General features: G+C 48.3%; 1 protein-coding gene across 4 annotated transcripts; it reads right to left on the bottom strand.

Annotated features, from left to right (window-relative positions):
* Positions 1–497: 497 nt before the first annotated feature.
* Positions 498–27,574, bottom strand: SLCO4A1 (solute carrier organic anion transporter family member 4A1). Of its 4 annotated transcripts, none has more exons than XM_058850925.1 (12): positions 27,434–27,574; positions 14,020–14,998; positions 12,745–12,835; positions 11,736–11,857; positions 11,323–11,434; positions 4,978–5,132; positions 4,118–4,313; positions 3,401–3,566; positions 2,648–2,820; positions 2,231–2,295; positions 1,567–1,715; positions 498–788 (listed from the first exon to the last, which is right to left on the bottom strand). In XM_058850925.1, the coding sequence occupies exons 2-12, from the start codon at positions 14,843–14,845 to the stop codon at positions 639–641; spliced, it is 2,205 nt and encodes a 734-aa protein (XP_058706908.1). In that variant the 5' UTR covers positions 14,846–14,998; positions 27,434–27,574; the 3' UTR covers positions 498–638. The 4 variants fall into 4 exon arrangements, with proteins under 4 accessions (XP_058706908.1, XP_058706910.1, XP_058706909.1 ...); XM_058850927.1 differs by lacking the exon at positions 27,434–27,574 and adding an exon at positions 27,238–27,267; XM_058850926.1 differs by lacking the exon at positions 27,434–27,574 and adding an exon at positions 27,168–27,186.

Genomic DNA, 27,574 nt, shown 5'->3' with positions numbered 1-27,574 from the left:
ATGGCTGCTCGTAGTGTACTGATGGATTTGCTAATCAAATCTCCTCTCCCAGCAATAGGAACTTGCATAACGAGAGAAGCTGCTCCTGAACAGAGTGATCCTGTGTATCACAGGAAGGAGGAGGACACTGCCAGGGCTGTGTGCTTTGCATGCAGCAGTTCAAGGGCCAGCTGATCCCTTTGCAGTGCAGGCTGCAGGACAGCAGTGCTCCTCCCAGGCTTGGCGAGTCCCAACAGGAGTTTTGCTACAGTTGGCTTTACAATTGAGATATTCAATACAGTTGGCCCAGATCCTCTGGTGTTTTAAACCCCACATGCTCCATTGGAGTTACCAGTGATTACTTCCACAAGTGGAGAACATGGTCCTGGCTTGTCACAGACACAGAATAAAGCTACAGTAGCCCTTTCTTTAAATAAAATTAAATAACTGCACGTGGCACCGGCGCACAACTTTAAATGTGCTTCTGCCGTTAAGAAAATAGCAAAGCACACCAGTGGTTAATTAAATTATTTATCTCCAACTAAAAAAAGAATAAAAATTTAAAATATTACTGTTGATTTAAAAACCCCTTGGGAGACTGTATAATGTCTTCTCGTGGTATTTCTGAGGCTGAGGAAGTCGCTTGCATGTGGACAGCACTATAAATCCTCTTCAGCTGGCAGTGAAGGCTTGTGCTCCTGGAGGTCACTGGTGCCATTTTCGGATGCATCCGAGCTGCCTGGGGCTGACTCTGGGGGTGGGGGCTTGTAGAGGAAACAGGCCACTATAAAGAAGGTTGTCCCGAGGACCTGCAGCCATGGAGACACCCCATTACTGTCTGCTCTCCCCCAAATCCAGGTGCCCACCCCACATCTCTGCTGACCAAGCTTTGGGGAGGAGGAGATGTTGGCCAGCCTGGGAAGCAGAGCAGTACACAGAGGGGGTAAAAATCTGAATTTAGCCAGCCCCATAGCAATGGGAATTTGGAAAAGTTCAGCCCCACACAGACACCTGGAGCACAGAGCTGCATGAGCCAACACTGCCTCAGCCTTTTGCTGGAAGGCTTTTGAAAACCTCTTTATCACAGCAGCTGCTAAACACTACTATCTAGGGCAAGTGCTTATTTGGGAGCAGTTAAAATGCTGGTTTTCTGCTAATAAATAAAACCCACAGCTCTAAGCTCTCTTATTTTCTAGCAGTGGCTGGGGAATGGTTATTTACAGCCTGCCCACAATGCCATCCCTCACTCTCACTAATACACTGCACTTAGATATTTTACTCCATTTCTAGCAAAAATCACTTTGGTTGCTGTTGGAAGGAGGTATTTCATATGGTGCAACAGAAGCTGTAAGCCTAGAAAATAATGGGAATTTAACAGAATGCTGGTGTCTGGAGCACCATTACCTGATGAGAAGCAAACAGGGCTTTTGCCTTCCCTGAGACATTTCTTGTGTGAAAATTTAATTTCATCTGGGGGTGGGACAGATCAGGGTAATGCAATTTTGTAAAATTCTTTCCCAGAGCAAAATGTTGTCCCCTAAAGACCCGATTGCTTTATCAGGGAGTGGAGTGAAGCAGCAGCATCACCTTGTAGACCAGTCCAGCGATGAGGGTGTATCGGCTCATGGCTGAGTTCTGGTAAATGTAGCAGGAGCCCTGCTCGCCACACTGGTCCTGCCAGAGCAGGCAGGATTTATCAATCATGGATCCAAAGGCAATGGGGCCAGGGATGCCTCCTGTGGGCAGAGAGAGGACACCTTCAGTTTGGGCAGCACCTACACACCGGCCCTTGCAGAAAAGCACCAGGTTCTGCTGATACCATGATTAAGAGAACTCATCCTGCAGCATCCAGAGCCACCAGGTATCAAAAAATGTGCTGAATTTCAAGATCTGAGAGCCCAGCAGGTCTTTTGGCCATCCTGACCTACATGTTGCACAAGAGCCAAAAGACACTCACAGGAGCTTCAACACCTCTGTTGACTCTGTTAACTCCTCTTTTTTCCTTAAAATAAGGGCACACTGGCAGGACATTGAACCTTTGTCACCTGTGATGTTTTACAGAACCCTCCATTCAGTTTGCAAATCTGCAAAGGGAATTGGTTGTCCTGGATGACAGCAAATAAAAGAAAGCATCTTCCTTTTCAGCAGTGTGTGTCCTACTCCCTTCTTTTCCAACCCAGTGTGTCAGCTTGGCACACGCCTCCCAGAACCACCAGATCATTCTGGAGTGCAAATTCCCTCTGTTCCATACCTAGTGTTCGTACCACAATCCACTGGATCCCGAGTGCAAAGGACCTTTGTCTGTCAGAGACACACCTGGGGAAAAAAAGGGGTTTGTTTAAAAATGCTGCACCCCCTGCTTCCAGGTCCTTGAGTCCAGCATGCCTGGGACCTCCATTCCCGCTGGAGATTTAGGATCACCCCAGTGCAATTCCCTCCACCCCTGTTGTAAATGTGTGTACCCCTTGTCACAGGACAAAGCTTCTAACGCTGGAATTTCCTTCCCCAGCAAGACTGGGACAGGAATTAGTCCTGATGTCTCCAGGCTGCCGCTAACTCAGTGGTTCCCATCACACCTTTCCCATGCCTGATCCAATGGATAAAGCAGAGAGGAGGATATTGAGGCTTCCTGCAGTGCTGGCAGAGGACGAGGCCATCCCATGCTTACCTCAGGGTGGCAGTCAGGGCAGGAATGCTGCTCAGGAAGGTGAAGAGGATGACCACGAACATGAAGCAAAGGAGCAAGGGCTTTTTTGCACAGGAGGAGGTGCATTTCCCTGCCTCAGCTTTGCCAGAGCCAGGCAGGAGGGCTTTGTCAACACAGCTACACTCGTGGTAGACCTGGGAAAGAAAGGCTGGTGGGGGCTCTGCTGAGGAGAGCGTGGTGACATCAAGGCTTTAAAAATAAGAAATTCAGGGAGGGCAGAAAGCAGCTGGTTGGACTCCCAGAACGAAGTGGAAATCAAGCTGCATTTTTGACACACCTCTGTTTCCAAACAGGTCAATCAAGGAAGGGAAATTAACTCTGCCAGGCAGCTGAGTATCACCTCTACCCTTCCTAAGCCTGTGCCTGACTCCATGAGCAACATGCTGGAAGGATGAGGAGATGCATCATGTTCATTCAAAACCCAAAATGAGCACCAGGACAGAAATCAGGTGCTTACCAAGCTCCCTGCCTTCCTGGGTGATTTCTCCATGGATTTCAGCAGTTTGTCCCAGAATGAGGCAAAGAGGATTGGATACAACGAGAGAAGCAAAGCAGGGTGACCTCAGAGCACCTTTTGCCTTCATCTCACGTGGTACCTGGGAGCATCCACCCAGCCCTGGCTGATTTTACACTGATTTGCAGCAAAGCTCAAACCTTTTGCAGAGCTAGCCAAATCACTCCAGAGATGTTCATCCACAGTGCTTTCAGACCTACCTTCTTGCCATTCCTGAGGTTTTCAGCCACCCTTTTGCAGCCAGCATGGCAGGGAGAGTAGTACATGATGTGGTCAGTGCCACAGACAGGGCTGTAGGTCTCCTGCAAGCAGCCACACTGGGCATTGCAGGCTGCTGTCAGGTTGAGGTGCCCTCCTGGCAAAGCACTGAGGGAAACACAGGAGCAGTCAGTGAGCAGCACTTTACAGGAGGAAATGGGGAGAGGAGGGGACAGTGGGAGTTGTGATGGATCCCCAAGGAGCATAAAGCCAGGCTTGGGAAGGCTTTCATCCCACCAAATTGTAACCATGCCCTGGAGCTGTCTCTCCCACAGCCACCAAGAGACTTTAAGTGACCAGCTCTTAGGGTGACACTTCCATTCAAAGAGGACATTCCCACTTTTGGTCCAGTTTATGCCACTGGATGGAGATGGGGGCTGCTGCAAAGGCAGCTGTAGAGTGGAGCATCTCCCGTCCTGGTGCTGCTGATCCTCCCTCTTTTACTAACTAGGGAATCTCTTCCATAAACTCCATCTCACTGAAAAACTTAGGACATCTATTTTCTGTGTCTCACCCTCGGTGTCTGCCTGTAGGACTGATCAGACACCAACTTTCTCCCCCAACACATCCACACATGACTGGCACCAGCACTGTGTGCTTGAGCTATCCTATTCTGACCAGAGCCCCTCAGGACAGACAGACGGGGTGGTTGTTGTCACCTTCCATCGTACATCTGGGTTACTCCTGCCATGGGCATGTTAGGGCAGTGGATAAAAAATATGAATATGGCCAGCAGACTCGACACTGTGCAAAGCAAACACAACTTGATGATTCCTGAACAGCGCAGTTTAAATTTATTCACGAGGAATCCTCCCAGGAATGTGCCTCCCCCTCCGGCTGGTACGACCAGATAACCTGAAAAACAAGAGGAAAAAACCCACAAGTGAGTTTAGTAATGTCAGCAAGGAGATTTCAGGTTTGAGCACATTAATTGCAATGTATTTTGCATATAAATGACCCCTTGTTTTCTGTGTGGCTTCTTGGTGGGAGTTCAGTGGATGTTGCTGTAGTGGGTGGTCCTCTGTAACAGCCCAGGGTATCAGGCTGGTACAGCAGCTTTTCCTACCCAGAGATATTAAAACTGACTCTTGAAGGATCACATTGTGAGTCCTGATGCTTCTTGGGCACCATTCTTTGGTCTATGTTATGGCACTTAGGTGAGGATCCTCCCAGTTTTGGGATGCTGACAAAATATCCCCGGCAGCTCTGACATCCCTCCTCAGAGGAAATGTTTAGCCAGTGTTTCCTGGGGGTACACTAGCAGGAATTACAATTATTTTGCCTTCCTCTAGAGGGTAACAGATGGCTACAGAAGTGACATGTTTTCTCCTGATGTCAGTAGATGCAGCTCTGGAAATGCACTGGGTGTAGGTGTGCTGATAGGAAATCTAACAGCTGAAGAGGATAACCAGTCCATAAATTAAACTGCAAAGCATCTGTCTCCACTCTAAACGAGCTAAAAGTGCTCTTCTATTTATTGGCAAAATGGGAAAACATTGCAAAAACATGGTTTCCTTACCAAAAAAAGTGGCAGCTTCAGAGGCACTTAAACTGAACTGAGACTCCAGGAATTTGGGTCCAAACGTGGACATCCCAGCAATCAGGGTCGCCTCGGTTGCTCCTGCTAAGCAGAGGAAGATGAAGGTGGGGTTCTTCAGAAGTAGCAGCACTGACCTGGGAAGGACAAATAGACTGGAATTGAATCACTGATTTCAGGCACATTTTGATTTCAGGCCTTCTAAGTCAGAAGGATCACATGTAAGACAAGGCAGCATCCCATCATCCTGCAACTCTTTGACAGGAAAAACACCAAAAGGAAGCTAATTAGGGATTGGAAGAGCTTTTCCAGTCAGTGACACAAACAATGTATGTGTGTGAATCAGTAAGGGCACCCAGGACTTCTACATGGATGATTCCAGCAGTAATTTTCCAACATTTAGGGTCAGGCTGAGTACTTCCTCTTTTTAAACAGGGCAATACAGAAAGGACATTGACCTCCATCATTTCAAGGTTTTATTAGTGCCTGTTGGCAAATATCTTGGGACTCCTGGCTCAACCAAGAGCAACTTGTGCTACATCCTCACAAACACACATTACTTGTGCAGTCACACTCTCAGAACAATAACAACCTCTGATAACCATGGATGTTTTGTAACTCAGGGGAAATACCAAGCAAACCTTTCTGTAAGGAGGAAACACCTCCAAGACACCTGAGAAACAGAAAGCAATCTTTCTGCCACAATCTAAGCCCAGTTTTACTTGAAGCTTAACGTATAAATTGAGTAACTCCATTTTATTTCGACCCGCTGGGATTCAGGAGAGAGCTGCAGATATGACTGAAAAATTGCCATGTGTCATTTACATGCAGATCCAGCAACAATTCCATCCCTGAGATGCAGAAAGGCCCTCGGGCACAGGGAATGGTCTCAATTATCTCTCACTATCTCGGATATTGGCCTGAGAGGACTGACATTGCTTTGCAGGGGATGTTTTGTAACGAGCTTCAAATGCTGCCCCATGACTTCCCCCAGCCAAGCCCAGGCCAGGGCCATGGGTTATTCCATTTCTGGGATGGGCACAAATCCTGCAAGGGTGATGCCATGGGGTGGTCACCGAGCAGGAGGGCACAGTCACCACCTCCTGCTCTGGAGGAGATGTGAGATCAGAGAAAACCTGCCTTGGTACAAGCAGGGGAGAGACGTGCTGAGGCTCAGAGTCAGCTTTATGCAACTTTACTCACATGGAGAATTTCACTACATCAAAAGAACAAAGAAGCTGAAAGACAGAAATACCACACATTCCTACACTTTGATTACAGAGGGCTTTACACTGCCTAACTCTTGGGATTAGTTTAATGTACTATTTTATTTTCCAGATCTTTTGGACTGTGCTTAATTTGGAAGCATAAAGCCTAACATTTTAGTGAGAAAGCACTCGTAGATCTTGTGGCTGAGGCAGAAAATGGACAGTGCCTTCACCTTTTTATGGAGAAGAGTTGCTCCCTGGCACTAGTGTGACTTTGTGCCCTCTGCCCAAAAGTTACAACCTGGACTTGCCAGCAGGAAAATGCAAGGGAACTCCTTTCAGTACTAAGAATAAGGATTTACTCAATTTAATCTGTCTGAAGATGTAAGATGTAGTTGTGAGGAGCTATGGCACAAAAAAACCTTACCAAAGACAACACAAACCTTTTTATTACATCAGTAGGACTTTAAACACAGCCAGAAATCACCTAACTATTGAATAGTCTTGGCAGTGCTCAGTTCTTTCTGCCAAAGGGATTTCAGCAGGTCCAGCACTGCACAGAGAAGAATCCCACCACCTAAAAAAGCTGATCCTCCAAGGCTTTACTGATATGGGCACATACAGGAACTCTTTCTCACATAATCTGAGTAGGTTGGGACCACCTGCATGATCAGAGCCTGCTCCTCTGAGAAACACTGGCATGCCCAGGACACCCCTGACTGTACCAGAGTGTTGCAGCGGCCTCAGGGAGACAAAGAGTTACATTGTCCCACCCCAAACCCCTTGTGAAGGGCGGCCCAGGAGTTCTGATTGGGTTTGAGTCCCTGGGGGGTTCTCCCTTGGTGTGTTTCTAATGGTCCCTGACCCTGAACTCCACCCTCAAAGGTGTAAACCCTCGGTTCTGTCCCTCAAAAACCCCTGCTGTGCCTCTGTTCGGGGCTCTCTGTTCTGGACCTGAGTTTGTTCTCATGCTGAATAAATGGTTTCATGAACGGGAGCCCGTCTCGTTGGTGTTTCATGCTGGTCCCCAGAACCCTGCTGCTTCCCTGGACAAGATCCTGAGGTTGCAGGCTGCAACAAATGGTGAGAGAATGCGTGGCATCCAGGAGAACAGCAGGAGCGGCTCCATGGACACCTCGTAAGTCCCCGGCTGATGGCTTGAGAGCCGGCGAGACCCCCGCCTTGGAAAGGAGGACTCGAGAGTACCTGGCAGGGAGACTGGGTTGAGAGTGCCTCGGGCATGGGGGAAGAAAAGGGATTACGGAGGTGGGGGAGCCGAGACCAGACGCTGGGACAAGCACCTAACATCACCCAACGAGACGTATTATGGACGATTCTATTAACACTATGGACGATTATGGACGATATCAACATTATGGACGATTATATTAACATTATGGACGATTATGGACGGTATGGCTCTTCCGGTGGACTGTTTCTGTCTTCTGTGAAGTTCCTTTTTTTTTTTTGGTGTATACCTCCCTGTACCTTCCCCTTTCCTCTGTTCCTAAGGGCAGGACAAAGGGTGAAAAAAGCTAAGATGGCTCGGGGTTGCTGCCGTCTGCCCGCCGTTCCGTGTCCTCCTTCACCCCCTGTCTCTCCATATTCCCCGTTCCCTGTCCGGGAAAGCCTGTCCCGGCCTCCCCCCCCATCCCAAGATGGCGCCGGCCACGCGGTCTGGGATCCCTTGTTTCCCGCCTTGCTCCTTCTTTTCCGGTCCCAAACCTTCCCAAACCTCCCAGTAACTCCTGCTTCACTCCCACCCCTTTGTTCGGTGCTCCACCCCTGGGGGCTGTGCCTGTTCCATGGTGGGCAACACCTCCTCTGGGGAAATCGAAACTGTAACCGAGCTCCGAAAGCCAGTGTTTCACCCAGATCATCTAAAGAGGCGACGCCCACATGGGAGCCGGAGCCGAAGCTGGAGATCGAAGAATTCTGCCCCTCGTGAGAGGAGATCTAAGAGCTGCACCCTTCCTAACAGAGAATCCTAAAGTGGAAGAGACTGAACAAAAAAAAAAAATTATGTTTGCATTAAGTACCATCACCGTTTAATTTGCCCGGCGTAGTCCGAGATTTAAGTGTTTGTTTTCAATTTTGTTTTTTCTGTTTGCTTAATGTGTTTTGTTATTGAGCTATTGGTGTCCCACAAAGCAAAGTGGGTGCTCTGTGGAAGAGGTGAGATTTTAAGGTGTATGTTTGGAAACGTTTTAAGCTCCTAATTAAAATTTGAAAGAAAAAAAAAAAAAATAAAAAAAAAATAAAAAAGGAGCAGATGTTGCAGCGGCCTCAGGGAGACAAAGAGTTACATTGTCCCACCCCAAACCCCTTGTGAAGGGCGGCCCAGGAGTTCTGATTGGGTTTGAGTCCCTGGGGGGTTCTCCCTTGGTGTGTTTCTAATGGTCCCTGACCCTGAACTCCACCCTCAAAGGTGTAAACCCTCGGTTCTGTCCCTCAAAAACCCCTGCTGTGCCTCTGTTCGGGGCTCTCTGTTCTGGACCTGAGTTTGTTCTCATGCTGAATAAATGGTTTCATGAACGGGAGCCCGTCTCGTTGGTGTTTCATGCTGGTCCCCAGAACCCTGCTGCTTCCCTGGACAAGATCCTGAGGTTGCAGGCTGCAACACCAGAGTACAGACACAAGCTAATGAGGCATTAATATGGATATTTCTACAATTTCACAGCATGGGAATGGGGGCTTTTCCAGCACAAAAAAACACCCACTGTCGCCAGCACCAAGGGAACAGAGGGCACCACGTGCATCCCACAGGAACATAAACCAACCTCCCTTTGCAATGTGGGGAAGCTGCAGAAAAACCATGAAATGAAACAAATCCAGGAGTGGTCAGTGAAATACTGACCACAGCTTGCCAGGCCAGGGAGTGATCCTCACAAACTCCACGCTGCAGCTTGCAGGGACAAAGCCTCCTCTTGGTACAGCTCTACACGCCCTCCCTTTGAGTCTCTGCTCTGGCAGGAGGGGTTACTCCAAGAGAGCAATCATATGGAAGCAGAGAAAGGAAAATGCTATTTTAGCAGGCCTTTTCAACCCAAGAGTTAAGACAGAAGTGTCTCCAGGGCAGAGGATTAGGCTGTATGGGCTGCATTCCTGTAAGCTCCTGCTGCTCTCAGGCAGTGCTGTGAATGCAGCAATTCATTAACCACACTGAGAAAGGACCTGATGGCACGGAACAGTATTTTATTTCATCAGCATTTCTGCTTATCTTTGTGAGACTGTTACTGCCCATACTGTGAGAAAATGTGTGGCACACGATCCCTGGCTAGCACAAAAGGAACAGTGAGTGTCCTTTGGCCTCACTCTCCAGCCTGGTACACGTGTCCTCAAGAGCTGCCTGCACAGATGGGATCTCCTCTTTAATGCAAGTTTCCAGAGCAGAAAGCCTTGAAGGCACTTCCCTTTTATTAATCAAAACCAGGAACCACAAGAGTTTGTTTGGTTCCTGCTTTCAAACCACACTGAGGTCTGGATTGGTCTGAATTGTCTGATACAAGTTCCCACCTCTGGGTATTTGTTATTCAGGAACGAGGTGTGCAAGATGCTCCTGGAGGAGGATTGTCTCTGTTCCTGCTGCCAGACAGCAGAAACAGTGGGAGCTTTGTTCCAGACAAGCAAGAAAAGCATCAACCACTGAATTTCATCCCTCTCTGCTGCCCTGTTTGTGTTGGTTTTAGTCACAGCCTTATCGTTATTTAAATGCAGGTTTTGAATTCAATTTCCGTGAGGAGAACAAGCCATGACCTCGGAAAATGGCACCCAGTCAAGAATGCCATTTAATAACAGCATTGAAATCTGTTCAATGTAATATTCTTCATAAAACTGTCTTAACCCCTGGTAAACTTCCTAGGAAGCCTTCAAGAATTTCAGATGGGTGTGAGTCGTCGTGTTGACACAACACAGCTCAACTGGTGCTGAAAATTCCTGTTCTGAGCACCTGCTTCTATCCTCCCCTGCCAGCACAACAAAGACCACAACTAAAGCTCAGAAGTGACTGCTGGCAGAAATTGGGATTTAGCAACACCGTTTGCCTTTGCAGGGAGCAGCCACCACACATGGATAAAATCTCCTCCCTAAAAACGGTCCTGGGAGAAATAATAAAAAAAGAAAAAAGGAAGATGCCCTTATTGACTTCAAGCTCAAAAAGGAATCGATATCCAGGTATTTCCACAACGTCCAGAGCCTCCATGCCAGCTAACCCCAAGCAATAAATAAAGCAGCACCTCTCCCCCTGCCCTCCATTCAACTACAACTCAACACAACAAAATAAAATCATAAAATATTTTAAAAATCCATAACAAAAATCTGTGGTTGAAAGATCACATTTTATTTTTGCCCCTGCTTTGTTCCCACCACAGAGCTGAGCAGCAGCTCAGGATTAAGCAAGTTGCTGTGTCACTGACTTGCTGGAGAGATAAGAAGTAGTGAAACATAAAAGGTGGCTGGAAGATGTGAAGGCAAAAAGAAAAAAAGGAAGCCAAGAATAAAAGAGTGAGGGAACTGAAAGTTACAGTGTGCTGTATCTTGTTCCCTGGGTTTGGAATGGAGCTGTGAGAATCACAGGGCCTGTTTAATCTCGTATCTCATTAAAAATGACAACACAGGCATCTAAGACAAGTAAAAATAGAGGAAAGGAATAGAGCCCCGAGGGGCTGGGGAGCAGGAGCTGCTGGAAACACGCAATTGGGCCAGGTGAGGCCAGGCAGAAGCAGGCAGGCAGAAATAATGCTGCTGGGGAGAGGGAGGGAGTTGGCAATGCCTGGGCATCTCCCATCACCTAAAGCTTGGCATCAACCCACTCTCAGCGAAACTCAGTGTGTGGCACAGCACTGCAGGTGGACACGAGCTTCTGAAAACCCAGATGGGACCTGCCACGTGTCCCCTGCTCCCCCATGGGCTCCCCAGCACCAGCTCTGTTCAGCCTCTCTGCCAAGAGCTCCCCGACCGTGACAGGACCAGGTACCTCGATACCTCTGCAAGAAAGGGTCATTGATTGAGGAAGGGCAAAACCTTTGAGCTGGCAGGGCTGAAGGGAAGCTCAGCTTGGGCTCATTCCTCTCTCCTCTTCAGAGGGCTCCCTAATCTCTGTGTGGGGTGGTTTTCTCACCGAGGCAGATCTTTCACTGTTTTCCCAAAATCCGGATCCGAAGCTTTTTTGTGGCTCCCATCTTTCAGCTGATGAGCCTCTGACACCCTCATAACGATGTAGCGCTGGGATCCTGAAAATGAGAGGCAAAGGGAACGAGGAGCCTGTCAGACACAGGATGGGGATGCTCCCGAAGCCGTGGGTTTGCAGGGGGAAAGCGCAACGTGACATCCTCCTTCCACCAACAGCTGCGAGGGAGGAGCAGTAACACAGGCAGACGGAAAGCCAAAGGGGTGAAACCCATTTAGGAATTACAATTTAAAAACACAGGAAGCTCTTCCTTTGCTCCACACGTGCATGAGGCTGGAAGCCCCGGGGCCAGCGGGAGCACGGCGCAGCCCCAGCCCCAAGCCCCGAGCGGAGCAGCTCCGTACCTGGGAGGCGCTGGGGGTAGCCCAGGATGGGGATGGAGATGAGCAGGGAGGCGGCTCCAGCCCCCAGGAAACCGATCCACCAGGCCCCCACCCACAGCGTGTTCTCGGGGGCGATGTCGATCCTGCAAGGAGCGAAGCCAAAGGGACACAAGGGAGAGAGGAGGAGGTTGGAGACGGAGCGGGGCAGCTCCGTGTGCCTCTGCCCGAGGCTGGCAGGGGACAGGAGGACATGGGCAGGTGACAGTGGAGGAAACTGAGTGATCTGATGGATGCCACGTCCTCCATCCTTCCTGCCACAGCACAGCACTGCCTCACCGGAGCACAACACAGGCCCAGGAAATCACAGCATTTCATTCCCATTTAATCTCAGGTTTGCACATTCACCTCACTCCTTTTCAGCCGTGCTTTGAGGGTTTCCAAGACCCTTGCTCCACCCCAAAAACACCCTTTGCAAGAAAAGTGGAGGAAATAACCAATTTCTTCCCCTGGAAAGCCATTCCCCCTTTTTAATCCATTCATCTGGTCTAGTAAATGGTGTCCCTGCCTGTGGCAGAGGGGTTGGAACTAGATGATCATTAAGGTCCCTTCTAACCCAAAGCACTCTGTGATTCTATGATCTACCAAAGAGCGCGTAAAGAATAAATTACAAATATTACAAAGCATCCTGGTGGGATGACTGGGAGGGCAAGCAGCACTGCTGGGAGCACTACTTCATCAGGGAACTCATTCAAAAAATTCACCTGCTGCTCACAGCCTCATTAGCACAGGCAGTGCAGCGTGAGGAGGGATTTAAGCTGACAGGTTTGTCAGCAATTTCCCTCCAGCAGCAGCACTAATGCAAACCACCCTCCCAGCCTCCCCCTCCTGCAGACACACCACCCAACACCCCAGGCACCGTTCCACCCAGCCACCAGCTCATTGCTCCAGATCATTGTTATTATTTTTTTCTACCCCAAAGGAAACACAGAGCAGAAAGGAAAAGGAACAAGATTATTTTTTAACGACTTACTCTCTGCCAATTTCAGTATAAATATTTAGAAACATTCCTCCTACCAGATAACCCGCTGCAGGCCCAAGGATTGCAGCAGTGTAGAAAACAGCTGAAAGGGAAAACAAGTCATGTCAGACAACCAGCAACACATCAGCCAGGGATCCCCAGCCCGATTCCCTCCTGGATGCAGGATGCTCAGCCTCTGGCTGCCTCACACCCTTCCTCCTAAACTACCAAGACACAAACCCAGATCCTTCCAACGAATTTTCCTCTCATGCTTCTGTTCTAGGGAAGCTTTTGCTTCCAACCTGGAAAGTTTTATAGTATGGGGCAGGCAAAATTGGTTCAGAAATAAACCATATTTAGCAGTGATGCAGCTGATCCCACTGCCACATCCTGAGCCACAGCAGTGAGCAGCAGGATTCCCTCCCCACTGACAACACGACTGTCTACACCAAACACAGCACCACTGGCACTTATTTCAGTTTGCTGTTTAAACCATCAACTTGCTGATGATCTCCTGTGATCTCCATCCCACACTACACAGCCTTCCGATACAGCCTGGACAGACTGATACATTTTCAAACTGCTGAAAGATCACCCTTTGGGCACTTTCACCAAGAGGACTGTGAGCGTTTGGCAGCTGCTGTGTGACCAGGGACACGGAGGAGTGAGCCGAGTCTCTTCTCTTGGCTGTGCTTTCCACCAGCAGCAGTTCAGCATCCCAGTGACCACCCCTGCCGTGCTGAGGCCTGAAGGGATGATGATCTAAAGATCTGGGTTAAATTATGGTGATGGAACACTGGCATAGGCTGCCCAAACAGGTGGTGGATGTTCCATCCCTTGAAACATTCAAGGTTGGATTGGATGGGTCTCTGAGCTACCTGATCGAGTTGCAAATGTCCCTTCTCATTGGACTAGATGACCTTTAAAGGTCCTTTTGCACCCAAATCACGCTGTGATCCTATGCCCCCTTGCAGGGATGGGGGTATGGCCTCATGGCTGTCTGCCAGTGATGCTAATGGGCTGGTGCCGTGCCAGGAGCAGGAGGCACTCCCCATCTACACCCAACTCACAGAGCTCACACTTTTCCTCCTGGTAAATAATCAAAACAACTATTAAAAAAAAATAAAAATTAATCCACAGCTGCCTGATTTCCACCTCTCCCCACAAAAGGAACAAAAGGCTGAGCAGTGTTGGGAGAGGTGCTCCCAGTGTGGGCTGGCCAAGGCAGAGGGACCATCACCTCTCCCCGTGCCACCACCCTGCAGCCGCCCCTTCAGCCCCACTCACCAATGTACACAGGGGAGTAGTTGGTCTTGACGTTCTCATCTAAGTAGGTGACGCCGAGCGTGTAGAGCGGCGTGGCGCCCATCCCGTGTAGGAACTGCCCCAGCATGAAGACAAACCTGTAGCCGGAGAGGCTGGAGGCAGCCTGGGAGCAGGGCAGGCTCTGGTTGTCCCCACAGACGCCCACCTGGGCGGCTGACCGTGCCTCGTACTGCCCCGTGGTGAAGTGGGGCAGGGCGAAGAGCAGGGAGCCCAGGCCCATGAGCAGCACCCCCCAGCCCAGCCAGCGGGGCTTGTGGCCGTTCCCCCCGAAGTAGCTGACGAAGGTCAGGCAGATGCAGGCCGCGATGTCGTAGGAGCTGGCGATCAGCCCGCTCTGGTAACTGCGCAGGTCGAAGCGGCGCTCGATGGAGGTGATGACGGTGTTGATGAAGCCGTTCACCGTCATGCCCTGCAGGAAAGAGGCCACGCAGAGGAAGAACAAGACCCCTTTGGACGTGTTGCAGAGCTGCAAGCAGGCGGGGGTGAAGCCTCCCCAGCCGCAGGCCAGTTCCTCCCCTTCGGCAGACACGTATTTAATCCCTTCTTCCAGCGGCGTCTCCTCCTCGGCCGGGGCGGGCGAGCAGAGGGGCTGGGAGCAGGATTCAGAGGGGCTGGCAGCCCCCGAGGAGGTGATGCCATTGCTCAGGGCCGTGCTGTGGCCATCCCTGCCAGCAGCTGCAGCCAGCGGCCGGCCGGCCTCGCCAGGGCCGGGGCACGGGCAGGAGAAGTCGAGGGGCTGAGCGAAACAAAAGCCATTTTCTCTGGTGGAGTTCTGGGGCATTGCCATGAATGGGAATGCGGAGTCCAGCGGTAGATTGAGGGGGGCTGGTGGCCAGGGTGGCTCTGTGGGGCAGCGAGGACCAGCCTGTCCAGGAGATGCAATTTTCAGCACTTACTTCAGTAGGGAGATGGTGAAGGTCTGAGCCAAGACCATTCTGATCTGTGCAAAGAGAATTTTTACATGCCTTTATATAAAACCATGCTCAAGCCCCTCAAATATTCTTTTTTTTTTTTTTCTGTAAACAAGTATAAGCATTTCACTGTGCAGTTCCCCTGGTCATGTGCTTTCCACCTTGGGATGTGTTGGTAATTCAGGTGTCAGGACATCACTAACATCATAGAAAAGAAATTCAAGAGCCTTAAAAGAAGAGCACCTCTAAGGCAGTGTCCTCACTGACTGAAGCCCCTTATCCCTCCTCTGATAAAAACCTGGTGACACCCCCACCACCTCCATCCCCCCTTCTTCCCCCCTGTGTGGCAGAGAACAGCCCACACAGCTACAAGTTTCCCACTGCTAGAAGTCCTTTGGTCTCTCTTTCTGCCAGTAACAGTTTATAATTATCCTGAAAAGTTTCCACAGTCAGATTGATTTTATTCCAAGCCCTCAGATCTGTTTACAACTATTCAGTAAAATCCTTTCTATAACTAATTAGACTACATGCCATTTCAGAGCAGGCTGGAGGGCAGAGGCAGCTGACTCTAACCTGATTACTGATGCAGACTGCCTTCTTTCACCCTGTTCCTGTGCATTGCAGCACCTGACCGTGCCAGCAACCAAGAGTATTTTTCCTTAAATGCCTTGGCTGAACTATAAATGATGAAAATAATAAGGTTCTCCCTTGAACACTGGTCTTAAATGTGCAACAAATGCTAGGCGAGAACTCTTTTATTAGAAAGCATCTTGTATTTCTCAATAATTTTGCCAATATCTGTTTGAGAGGTTCCCACAAAAATGTTCCCCCTGAGATGACAGCCTCATCAGTATGGAAGAGGGAAAAAGGGAATTTTTTTTCCCTGATAAAATGAGCTATGTTCAGATGTCTGTAACCTGGGAATATTGCAGCCTTTGGTGAAGACTTTAATACTTATCTGTGTGTTGCTATAAAAAAATGATTGACATTTGTTAAACAGATGTGATTCTCTGCACCAGCAGGTCTTGCAGGCACTGAGGCAGGAGTGAGCAGAAGGTGCTGCTCCCACCCCAGAAGGGCAGAGGACATCCCACGTGTGCTACCAAATCCTAAACATTCACGTCAGTACTGCTACAACACGTCTGGTCCTCAAAGTAGGTTAAACAAATGAGGTCCAACTTTCATTTGCAAATGATTTTATCTTAATTACCCTGTCTGGGGAGCAGAGTGCATGGACTATTTCCTATTCCAAGGTCCAGATTCCAGCAGGGATTTGATGACAGTGCAGGGCAGGTGAGCCTGGTGGGCAGGAGGGCACTGCTTTGCAGCTCCACGCTGGACTCCTCCAGGTAACTCCTACCTTAGCTGGCCAAGTACAGCCAGGTAACTTTGATGTGTAAAGTGTAAATGAAAAAACTGAGTGCAGGGGTTGAAATTTTGCTGCAGAGACAGACTGTTGTAATGTGCTGGCACAAAAAAAAAATTATGCCTTGGTGCAAGGCTCTATTTTTTCCACTTTTTTTGCCTCTCCAGTGTTCTTATGACTCTTATAGCTCTAAATCTGCTTCTCATCTTTGGATGCAATATTGGAAGCAATAAATAAGCCTGCTTTAGCACTCTGTTAAAGTCAGAAGTGATTATTAGGCGCTGAATCAGGCTCTAAGGGGCGGAATGGTTCATACTCATGTAAATCAAACGCCTCCTTGCACAGCAGCCAGGACTGCAGCTGCACCCTCCTCCTATCAAACTTGTATCAGACTCATGTCTGATGTTACACTTGACTGCACTTGTAAAGAAGGTTTCTTGGCTGGGGATTGATTTTGCTCTCACTGATTTCAGCAGACAAAAAAAGCACATCTCTGTTCTTACCTGATATGCAAGCAGGAGCCGCGAGCTCCCAAACTTTCACCCTGGAGGAAAGACTCCCTTAAACACTGGGATCTCTCCTCTGATACCTCATGAATTTATATTGATATTTTGGTATTTCATAAATCAGGAAAGAGATTACAGCTCTTCATCAAAGCTTTTATTTCCCAGTCTGAGCCACCAGACCCAGGTGACCACATCATCCCCCCTCCAACTCCTGCCACTGTCAGTGCGAGTTAACAGCAAACAGGGTGAAACATTTCCAAGAAAGCAGCCAGCCTTTCCTCCAGGCAGCAGATGTTTCCCCCCACCCAGAAGGCTTCTCAGCCTCAACATCCCCCTCCTGTACACATCCCAGTGGACCTGGGCTAATGACTCGTGCCCAGGTGCCGTGGGCAGGGAGCCCACTCCTGCTCTGTGCTGTCCCCCGAGCTGCTTGGCATCTCTTGAAGTATTTATAAACTGCCTGAGACACATTCACTGTGGCTATCAGCTTTCATGGGAGCCATATGCCACTTTAGAGGACAAAATATAATCTTCAAGGGAAAAAAACCCAAGCAACTTCATGCACTTCCTAATCATTCATATTCTTCCGAGCCATCCATTTATTGCCTCCCATTCATCTCTGTTTTTAATGACTCAGCGGGTGATTTCTTGCTTACACTGAATCAGACCCAATGCTATTATCTCTCTGCCATAGATTTCCTCATTTTGCTGCAAGATTTCTCCTTTTTTTTTCCACTGTACAGCTGGTTCCAGAGTGCCAACATTATCGAGTCAACACAGCAGAAGCAGCAAGGCAATGAAAGCATATGATTTGTATTTCCTGATGAAATCTGTAAAGACTTCCCCCCCCCACCACATAATATTTAGCATTAAGTCAATAGTAAAACTTACAAGCTTTTCATCAGGTGATCATTTAAAAAGTCACAGGACCAATTAAAAACATTTTGTATTTCTGCCAAGGATTGTGATGAGATTAATGTTGCAAATTAACTCATAACTGACATGCAAAATAATCCCATTTGCTGAAACATGGCCAATAATAGTTAATCTTCCCTTCCACATTACGGTTTTTGACTTTTATATGGTATTATTGTGGCAAATAACATCTATACATAATTTCTGCTTTCCACAGCTGAGTACAGTTTATGAGTAGACTTAGCATTTTTTCAATTCTATTGCATACACGGAGATATTTCCTAATGAACAGGGGTAAGGGATTAAAAATGACCAGGAAGTGTACTGCAAACAGGAGAGGAGCAGCCCCAGGCGATGCTTCTGTAGCTGTGATTGGTCTCCTTTATTTTCCTCTGGGCTTCCTCTATTTTTGTTTTCCTCAATGTGTGAGTGAGCCTGGACTTACTGACAAGTAACAAGTATCTAGAATCTGGGAAAGTCCACATCCAAGTACCGAGCTCATATTGCTGCAGCAAGGGATAAATTCATCTGGGTTTGTCCATTTAACTTCTCTTGGTAACACACACTGAATTTTCCTTGGAGAGTTTGGCTTCAGAGGATTAGCAGCACTCCTTCTGTCATGGCTGATAAACACCATATGGATCAAGGGTAATCCACTGGCTGCTTTAGGAGTGGGGAAGCCTCCCAGAAGTGAGATAAATCCACATCCCAGTCCTGTGAACAGGGCTTGTCCTTAGGGCACTGCTTCAGTGCAAGGCAGATAAAAGCAAGTATGGGACGAGCGAGTTGTTCTGAGTAACACTGAACTGTTTTCCTGGCAGCAGAGGAACTTCACCCAGCTCACACCAAGTGTAAACCTGACATTTTTAGCTCACTTTTAAAAAGCATCCCTTTGGATCAGCAATAAAGAGGATGCTGCTATTGTGGGATTGGCACCAGGACCGGACTGGAGCCTTTGATAAGCAGTTCCTGTGGGTCCTGCACACATGGAAAAGTTTCAGGAGTGAGAAACACACCCAGAGAGCAACCAGCTGACTGTGTACTGAATGCTGTGCTCACCAGCAGTGCTGCAGGGACAGAGGATGAGGGGGGATGTCCTAGGAATGGGGGGCAATAGGAATACCCTGAGCCACCCCTCATGTCAGGGACCTGCTTTTACATGATTAGCCCTACTGGAATCTGAAGCATGGAAGAGAGCAGCAGAAACTGGCTTTGAACTATCACATGAGCAAGGACATATTTATAATTACATAAATTCCAAATAGTAGAGCTTAGCAGTCACAAACCCTATGTATGTTTTCCAAGTGCTTTCCATTTGTTGGGAAATAATTGCAATAATATGCAAGAAATCAGGAAGGTGGTTTGGATAATTTTCAATTAGCTGCTTGAAAATGCTTTGAAGATAAATTTAACCAGATTTTCTGAGTCTATTTACTTGTTCCAGCTTATCTGTGCAAATACAATTGGCTGCAGCTGCCTCAGACCATCTTTAAAAACTTGCAGTGCCAACGTACAGAGCAGATTTAACCTGGGCACTGCTTTTTGCCATAGCACAGATTAACCAGACAAAAGAGTCTTTTATGCCATAATTCCTAACTCTCTCTCCCTAATGTCACTCTTGCTTTAATGTCTTTTTCCTACCCATACATTTGGCCATTGCTGGGAAGGTTTCCATGCTGGCACAGCACTGTGCTCTCCATCCCTGTCAGTGCCAATGGAGCTGGGTGTTTCCAGGCACACCACCAGCATTTTCCCAGCCCCTAGCCTTGCATGGTGTTATTTTCCACCATTTGGATTCTTACAACCCATTAAAGAATGTTCTGTATTCAGCACACTCTTTCTGCATGAGCTGCTGGTCAGCTCTTCCCAAGGATTACCAGTTAGTTCCTACAGCTGTCTCCTCTTTGTTTCCAAGCAGAAGATGCAGACTCAGGCAAATCCTTTATGATGTAAGAAATTAAACAAAATGAGCAAAACCCAAATAAAGAATGTGAGGCATGTGATTCTCTGGTGTTTCTAAAGATAGAAGCACTAAAATGCAAAAAATGCAACATCCTGCGTTACACAACCCGAGGATGCTGTGTTCAGAACAGATGCATTTCAATAATATTGACATCTACCATGGTTTACAGCCACTTACACTTTTTAATCCTTATGGTTTGATCAATATGAAGGTGGAAACAAAAAGGAAAAACAGATGGAATGTTACCATAAAACTACCTAAAGCTTCACTTTTACCTGAGAAACAACTGCCTTCCAACGCCTCTTCTCTGCACTGAGGGCACTTTCTGGGGAAAATCACGCACCACAAGGTCATTTTGCTCTACCAGCCAAGGACAGACTTTAGCTTGAGCTTTCTATGACAAGCTCTCCAGCTCAGCCCTGTGTTGGTGGGCTGGATGCCCACTCATTCATGACCAACCAGGCTACCCAGAGCTCAGTGGAGCACATTAGAAGAGCTAAAATCATCACAGAAAAAGAAACTTGCTGTTCATCGGCATCTCCTGCAACACTCACCACTGCAGTGAGCACAGGACAACAGGAGATGGGCAGGTGGAGGAAACACGGAGCCAGGTGAGAGCATGAGACACACACCAAGGATTCAGCTGAGGGAAGGGTATTTCCCCACAAATCCACTTGTTTTTTCTAGATCAGCAAGTAACAGCTTCCCCAAACAGCCCCAGGAGCACGAGCTCACCGGTGCACACCGCTTAGCCTGGATCTTGTTTAACATCCAGCGATGCTCCCTAATCCTCTTAGGTATTAGTATTGAGATTCCTGCCAAGCAGGGGAACAGCAGAGCCTCCCAGACAGCACTTAAATGAACTCACTGCTTGAAATGTGCAGGACTTCAAAATGCAGTAGAACTCCAGCTGTTCTGCTTTGGTTAACCTCAGATTAACACCTTGGAGGTCACTGCAGCGTGCAAAATGCAAAGTTAAATCACCTCCATTTCTGTGTCTCAGGTGATTCCCTAGGAAGCCATTCTGGACTAGGACTGCAAATTTTTGTCTCATAATGACTTGTTTAAAGCTAAGTACCTAATCTGAGTTAGACATTCCTACTGTGTCTCTGTTGCCAAGTGCAAGGAGATCATCACATTCAGGATACCCAGAGCCCTCAAGTCACAGAATCACAGAATGGTTTGGGTTGGAAGGGACCTCAGAGACCATCCAGTTCCTGCCCATGGGCAGGGACACCTTCCACTATCCCAGGTTGCTCCAAGCCCTGTCCAGCCTGGCCTTGGACACTTCCAGGGATGGGGCAGCCACAGAGACTGGGTGACCTGTGCCAGGGCCTCCCCACCCTCACAGGGAAGAATTCCTTCTTTACATCTAACCTAAAACCACTTTTTTTTTATTTTGAAGCAATTCCCCACTTGTCCTGTCACTCCATGGCCCTGTAAAAATTCCTTCTCCAGCTTCCTTTAGGTGCTGGAAGGGGCTCTAAAGTCTCCCCAGAGATATATTTTCTCCAGGCTGAACAACCCCAGCTGTCAGAGCCTGTATTCCCAGCAGGAGTGCTCCACCCTCAGTCTTCTCCCCTGGCTCCACAAGGATGATTTTGTGTTGCTAAATCACCCATTATTGCAGATATGATCTGGAGAAAGAACAGGTACATAATCGTATTTCTGTTGGATTAGCTGAGGATATTACTCTGAGCTTATTCTGGCCTCATGTTGGCTACCACAACAGAAACAATATTTGATCTAGCACAAAGCCAGATGGTGCAAAATTAACCCATTCAGCACAAACCTGTGTAGCACAGGAAATTTGGTCCAGCACTGGCACAGGCTCACATGGCTGTAAGACTTCTGACACAGCATTTGCAGCCTCTAAGTTTCCTGATACCAAATACTCCCCATCCATCCCCTAAAGATGAGCTAAACATGCATCACACTTCATTTTATTTCATACTTTTATATGAACAGCATGTCAGCTTGCAGATAATTTGCATTTGCTCATGCAATACCCTAGATCCTGACAGGCTGGGGTATACTGGGGGATTTCTTTGAAGAAGGCAGATCCCTATCTGTATCATCGAGAGGAAATGATGAACACTTTCAAGGGGATGACTTCTCTTCGTTCTCTGACTCAAAATCCCAGACCAGGACCACAACCAAAAATGAGAGCAGCTATGAGGTGAAGGGCAGGAACTCAGGGCCAAAGGGGAATTGGGGCAGAGCATGAGATCAGCACAGTGGCAGCATGCAGGGCTGCTGACCACTGCCACCAAGGATGGGGGGGAAGAAACCAACCTGGCACTCTACTTCCCTTAGAAACCTCAGATGCATTCCAATGGCAACTCTGTGTACTGCAAGTTCCAACAGAGGGTGCAGCAACATCTCATGCAGAAAGCATTGAAAATCTCAGGTGTGGCCACAAAGCACAGGGGTTGTGAATGGGCAGGTGCATCCTGGCTGTCCTGGCTTCTCCCATGGCTGGATGCCTCTAAATAAATAAATAGATAATAAATCCCCCCTGATCAGAAGAGGTGAGACTCCACTGACTCTTTTGAGAGGTGGAAAAATGCTGAGCCATATCCTTCAGAGACCTCTCTGAGAACCCCAGCTCAGTATGAAACAGCAATTCCACACACACACACATCAATAACCACACTAAGGGACAGAGAGGGAGGTGTTCAGAGGTGAGTGCACACTCCCTGCAAGCACCACAGGTTCTGCAGGCTGTCCCTCTCACAGGCTGGCTCATCCTTCATCTGACAGTGCTCAACCAGGTCAGCAATTCATTCCAACCACCAGGGAGGAACTTGGTGCCAAATGGTGTTTATTCTTGAGATATAAGAATAAACAGACATGTAACTTTCTCACTGTCAACCCCAAACATCTGCTGGATTCGGAGGGGTTTGCTGTCCGTGAGCAGTGGGGAGCCACGCTCTGCCTCGTGCCCTCCCCTTTCTCAGGCACCAGGAACCACAGCCTCAGACAGCAGCTGCTGGAGGATGGATTTACTTGGAAATCTGGAGATTGCCTTCAAGGGGTTCCCACCTCCACACAGCAGCAGTGTGGTTTCCATTTCTGGCTCAGGAACTTTTCCCCTTTCCTTGGTAAGGACCTGCTCACATCCTAGAGTCCCCCCAGCAGGAGGAATGGACACAGCAGAATAACCTTGTCCTTGGCCATGGGCTCAGGGGGGTCACTGAGGACTCAGTTTGATCCATGTTCCTTAAAAAATGATGGTCCTGATCCTGCCAATTGCTGCTAAACCAGGGTGGAGCTTGTTCACACAAGGCATCCAAGCAGGGCCCTCAGGATGGCTCAAAGCAAGCAAAAGAGGAACTCAGGGGAACAAAAATTGGCTGGTTCATGGTAGTAAGCAAACTCTTTTTATTGCCTCTTGAAAAAAGGCAGTATTGCAAAATTTGAGTTATTTAAAAACTATTATTTAAATTATTTTAAAATTACTTAAGTTATTTAAAATTTTAAAGAATATTTGAGACAGGTGATCAGTGTATTATCAGCTTGGTTACCTACTTTTCACTCCTTTTAATTCAGTTTCTCTGAATTAAACTCTTCCCAAGGTTTACTGCCAAATAAAAGGAGAATATGCAACACTAAAGATATTGCAGGTTACTCAGGGTTATATGGGGACTCCAGAAATGGCTGATTCTGCTATAACCAAGACACACATCTGGCTCAAACATCTAAATCCTCAGCGACTAAATTCACTCCAGCAATGCAAGGAGACCATGAAGTAGCTCTGAAAGAACTGGGAGGAAATCCTTTTTTTTTTCTGGGAATTTTTATGCTAAGATAAAGCTCCACAGCTCCACAGGGAGTGAACTCTCCCAGCCCAGGCAAGGTACAGAAGCCCCATCACTGCTGTGACTGGCTGAGATTCTGATTCCTACAGGGCTTTTAAAGCAAAAGAATATTGAATTAAAATTTCAAATCTGATTTATTTGGAATACAGCAAGCTAAAAAGATTGATGCAGTTTTTCAAGGAGAAGCTATGAGAGAAAAAGTTCTAAAAGAGCACAAGTCCTTCAGATATTTTGGGGACTTTTTATTTCTGTGTCATGGGTTGCTGCCGTTTATCAAAATTCTAAATATATATTTTATCTCTTAATCCCATCTAGAAAAATAAACTCCTGTCGCAGAGGATATCCCAAACACTTGAACTGACAAAAATGAAGCTATAAAAATGACAAAAAGTACTTTTTCTTGGATTTTTTTTTTCAGCTAGAATATTACAAAATCAAAGTATTTTTTTAGGGAAAAAAGTGTTTGATCTTGCTTTCTCAACATGAAAATGACTCCCTAACTTCTTCAAACCATCAGCCACAAAAGCTTGTCAGCATTTCACTTTCTTTCTTGAAGCAACCAAGCCAAGCTCTGGGAGTTCCAGTGACTGAAGATTATTGATGCCATACAGCAATATGCCATTAACAATAGCAATTCAATTCAGTTTTAGTGTAACTCTACAGATGTCAGTGAAATAGCACAAGAGAAGAAAGGGGATGTCACCACTCCAGGAATTTCAAGAGCTGCTGGAAAAGCTCAGCACTTTTCTGAACGAGGTGAACCAGAATAAAGGGAATATTTCCCAGTGCTAACATATGCCCACTGCTCAAGCTCATTTACAACCTAGAGGTGGAATGACACTATTTTTTTGCAGCAGCACCATTGCACAACCCCAGGTTCAGGGGTACTTCAGCCTGAAGAGAGATTTAAGGTTAGAACAACAACACTCTGCTAATATTAAACACTTCAGTGCCTCATCACACGCTCTCTGTACTAGAGAGAGCTCTGACAGAAAATCCACTGAAGCTAGTGGCCCTCTCTGAGTACTTGTCTACAATCACTTATCCCATCTACTGAAGTAGGATGGATGCTTTTGTCTGGGATTCATAAACCAGATGAAGTCTTTGACCTCTCGGAGCATTTTCCCCGGAACTCTTTGTTCTCCAATCCCGCTGCTCAGCGCCCGCACTCGCACGCCAGGAGGTCATCCAAGGCCAAGATGGAACAAAACTCATTCTGTGGTGGGGAGGTCTAGCAGTAAATCAGTTTTGAAAAGGAAGAGGAGATCCTGCAGCTAGAGAGGGCTGGGACAGCTGGGGACAGGTGCAAGGAGAGCCACACTGGCACCCACCCTGGGGACAGAGCCCTGAGCCTGCCTGTGCCTGCTCTGCGCTGCTACAGATCCCAAATTCTGCTCCTCTGCACAACCATGAGCCCCTCACCAGACCAGGACAATGGAGTTTTTAACTGTGCTGGGGAAGCACAGCACCTTCAGGGTGGCCACAGAAACCCAGGCCAATGCATTTCAATGCTCACACTCCTAACAGCCTGTGCGTGGTTGATAACTCTTACATGTTGCCTCAACACAGCAACCTCAGTTCATTAAGAACAAAATCCCAAGGGGGAACATTTTCCCTGAAATTATACCCAGCATCTCACCCACCAACAAAAAGCTGCCAACTCTGTTCCGTGGCTGCAGAGTCTTGCAAAACTTTTCCACCATTCACTGTGATTATGCAAGATACAAATGTCCCAGGCTCTGAATAATCAACTTAGAGGCAACACCTCAAGGAACCACGTGAGGAAGACAGAAATCCCAAATGGTAAAGCAGAATGGTGTCCTGCATATGAGCACCTTCATCTGTGCAAAGGCAGCGTTCTGGGTTTGGTACACCCAATTAAAATAAAGCAAAGTAAAACAAGTGTTCAGTGATGCTTTTTGGGGTGGACTGAGCAAAATGAGCAGCATAAAACAGAGCCATGATTCCCTGCTAGTGCAGGGTGTAAAGCCCCAAATGGGAGGGTAGGATCCTCCCCAGCATGCTCCGTGCTGCAAAGACATGCACAAAAATAAAGATTAAAACTGCCTGGAGGAGTTTGCAGTCATGAGGCACCGAGCAGCTGGATGCTGATCTCCCTAAGCCCGTGGGTATTTCTTTTGTTAGTGGTTGATCCCATCTTCCCCCTTGCCTGCAAATCTCTAATCTCTGTAAAGACTTCTGAGCAAGTACTTGCTCAGGTAGCTCCTGGTTTCACTGGCCAAGAATATCCAACCCTCGCAGGAACCGCTGCTTCCCACTCTCACCTCTCACCCCAGGCTCACACTTCACGTTTCTGCCACTGTCACCGAGCAGGTCTGTCCCATGGGCAGGAGAATTTCAGGGAATATCAGTGAAGTGGCCACTTCCCAGGGCTTCAGGTGGCACTTGTGACACCTGACCACGCTCACCACTCACTGCAGGGCTCTGATGGAGCCCTGGTGGCTCTGCTGTCCCCACCAGCCTGCCCGGTGCACAGAGCTGCTGCTTCAGTTTCCGACCACTTTTGGCAGTTTGCAAACCAGACCTCTTTGCATATAAATAGCTACATTTTTTTTTTCCTTTTCATTATTTGAGTAACCCGCTCCCCCCACAGTTTCTTCCTTTCTCACGTTTACAAGCACTCTGACACACTTTTCTAAAGATCTCTTTTGTGTTCATTTCTGCCTCAAATGCTATTTTAATGTGTGTGTTTTACTACCAAGTGGCACTAGAGAAAGTAGGAGCCCAGAAACATATATATATAAGGAGGTGCCAGGCAGGGATAACTCCAGGTTTGCATTGTGTTGCCTGGTAAAATCAAGCAGCCTATAAAATGGTAATAAAATGTTAATGCAACAAACTCATGTGGTTAAGGTCCACTTGTGCATTTTAGGCTCTCCGAGCTGAAAAAACATGGTTTTATTATAGCAGCTTTTGATTTGCATCATCTGAACAAATGGGTTATAAGAGTAATATAGAGCAAGTAACTAAAGTGCTCCGATTCCACCCAGCATCCTGCCCGCTACTAACTTCAGTTCTGCTCCTGTGAAACAGGGATTATTTTAGCATTAATGTAACATTTTTTCTTCTTGTTGTAAGGATCCTGCCATTACCTTTTATTACCTTTCCTTACTTTCTGTCTTTTCTCAGCATCTTTTAAATTTTCGATACAGAGACACGGTCACGCTACAAGGAAAACCCCAAACCGCGGTGATTCAGCCCCAACACAGTTCCAGGCAGCAACGCAGCCTTGCAGCATCCTCGCACAGCATCGCAAGGCACAAAACCTCAGCGACTCGGGCCATTTCGGTGACTTTCCCCCCGTGACATCCACCCGGCTGTTCCCGTCCCGGACCCCGCGCTGCGGCCACCGAAAGCCCCCACGGCAGGGCCGAGCCCCCCGTGAGCTCCGCATCCCCTCGGGGCTCCCCCGCGGGCACCGCCCGGCAGCTCCTGCCGGGGCTGGGGAGGCTCTCCCGGGCATCCCGCGGTGTCGCATCCCTCCCCGCAGCCCCTGCCCGGTATCCGATACCCGGTACCCCATACCCGGTACCCACCGCCCGATACCCGGTACCCGATACCCGGTACTTGCTGCCAGGTACCCAGTGCCCCATACCCGGTACCCACCGCCCGGTACCCGGTACCCACTGCCCGATACCCAGTACCCACATCCAGGTACCCGATAGCCGGTACCCACCGCCCGGTACCCGATAGCCGGTACCCGGTACCCACCGCCCGGTACCCGATAGTCGGTACCCACCGCCCGGTACCCACCGCCCGGTACCCGGTACCAACTGCCCGATACCCAGTACCCACATCCAGGTACCCGATAGCCGGTACCCGGTACCCACCGCCCGGTACCCGATAGCCGGTACCCGGTACCCGGTACCCACCGCCCGGTACCCGCTGCCGCGGCCGCCCGCGCCCCGCCGGCTCCGCTCGGTGCGCGGTGCGCGGTGCTCGGTGCTCGGCGCGGGGCCGGCTCCGGTGCGCGATGCTCGGTGCTCGGTGCTGGGTGCTGGGCGCTCGGTTCT

This window comes from Poecile atricapillus, chromosome 15 (genome assembly GCF_030490865.1).
Source record: "Poecile atricapillus isolate bPoeAtr1 chromosome 15, bPoeAtr1.hap1, whole genome shotgun sequence".
Lineage (NCBI taxonomy): Eukaryota > Metazoa > Chordata > Aves > Passeriformes > Paridae > Poecile > Poecile atricapillus.
This window is presented reverse-complemented; position numbering and strand designations above follow the sequence as displayed.

Excerpts from the sequence above, each read along its gene's own strand:
- SLCO4A1 (XM_058850925.1), bottom strand. The coding sequence starts at position 14,845 with ATGGCAATGCCCCAGAACTCCACCAGAGAAAATGGCTTTTGTTTCGCT. Across the intron at positions 5,133-11,322 it reads ACAGTGAAAGATCTGCCTCG|GTCAGTGCTGCTACTTCTGA; the intron begins GTGAGAAAACCA and ends TGTCCTTCCCAG. Across the intron at positions 2,296-2,647 it reads GCCCTGACTGCCACCCTGAG|GTGTGTCTCTGACAGACAAA; the intron begins GTAAGCATGGGA and ends TTTTTTCCCCAG.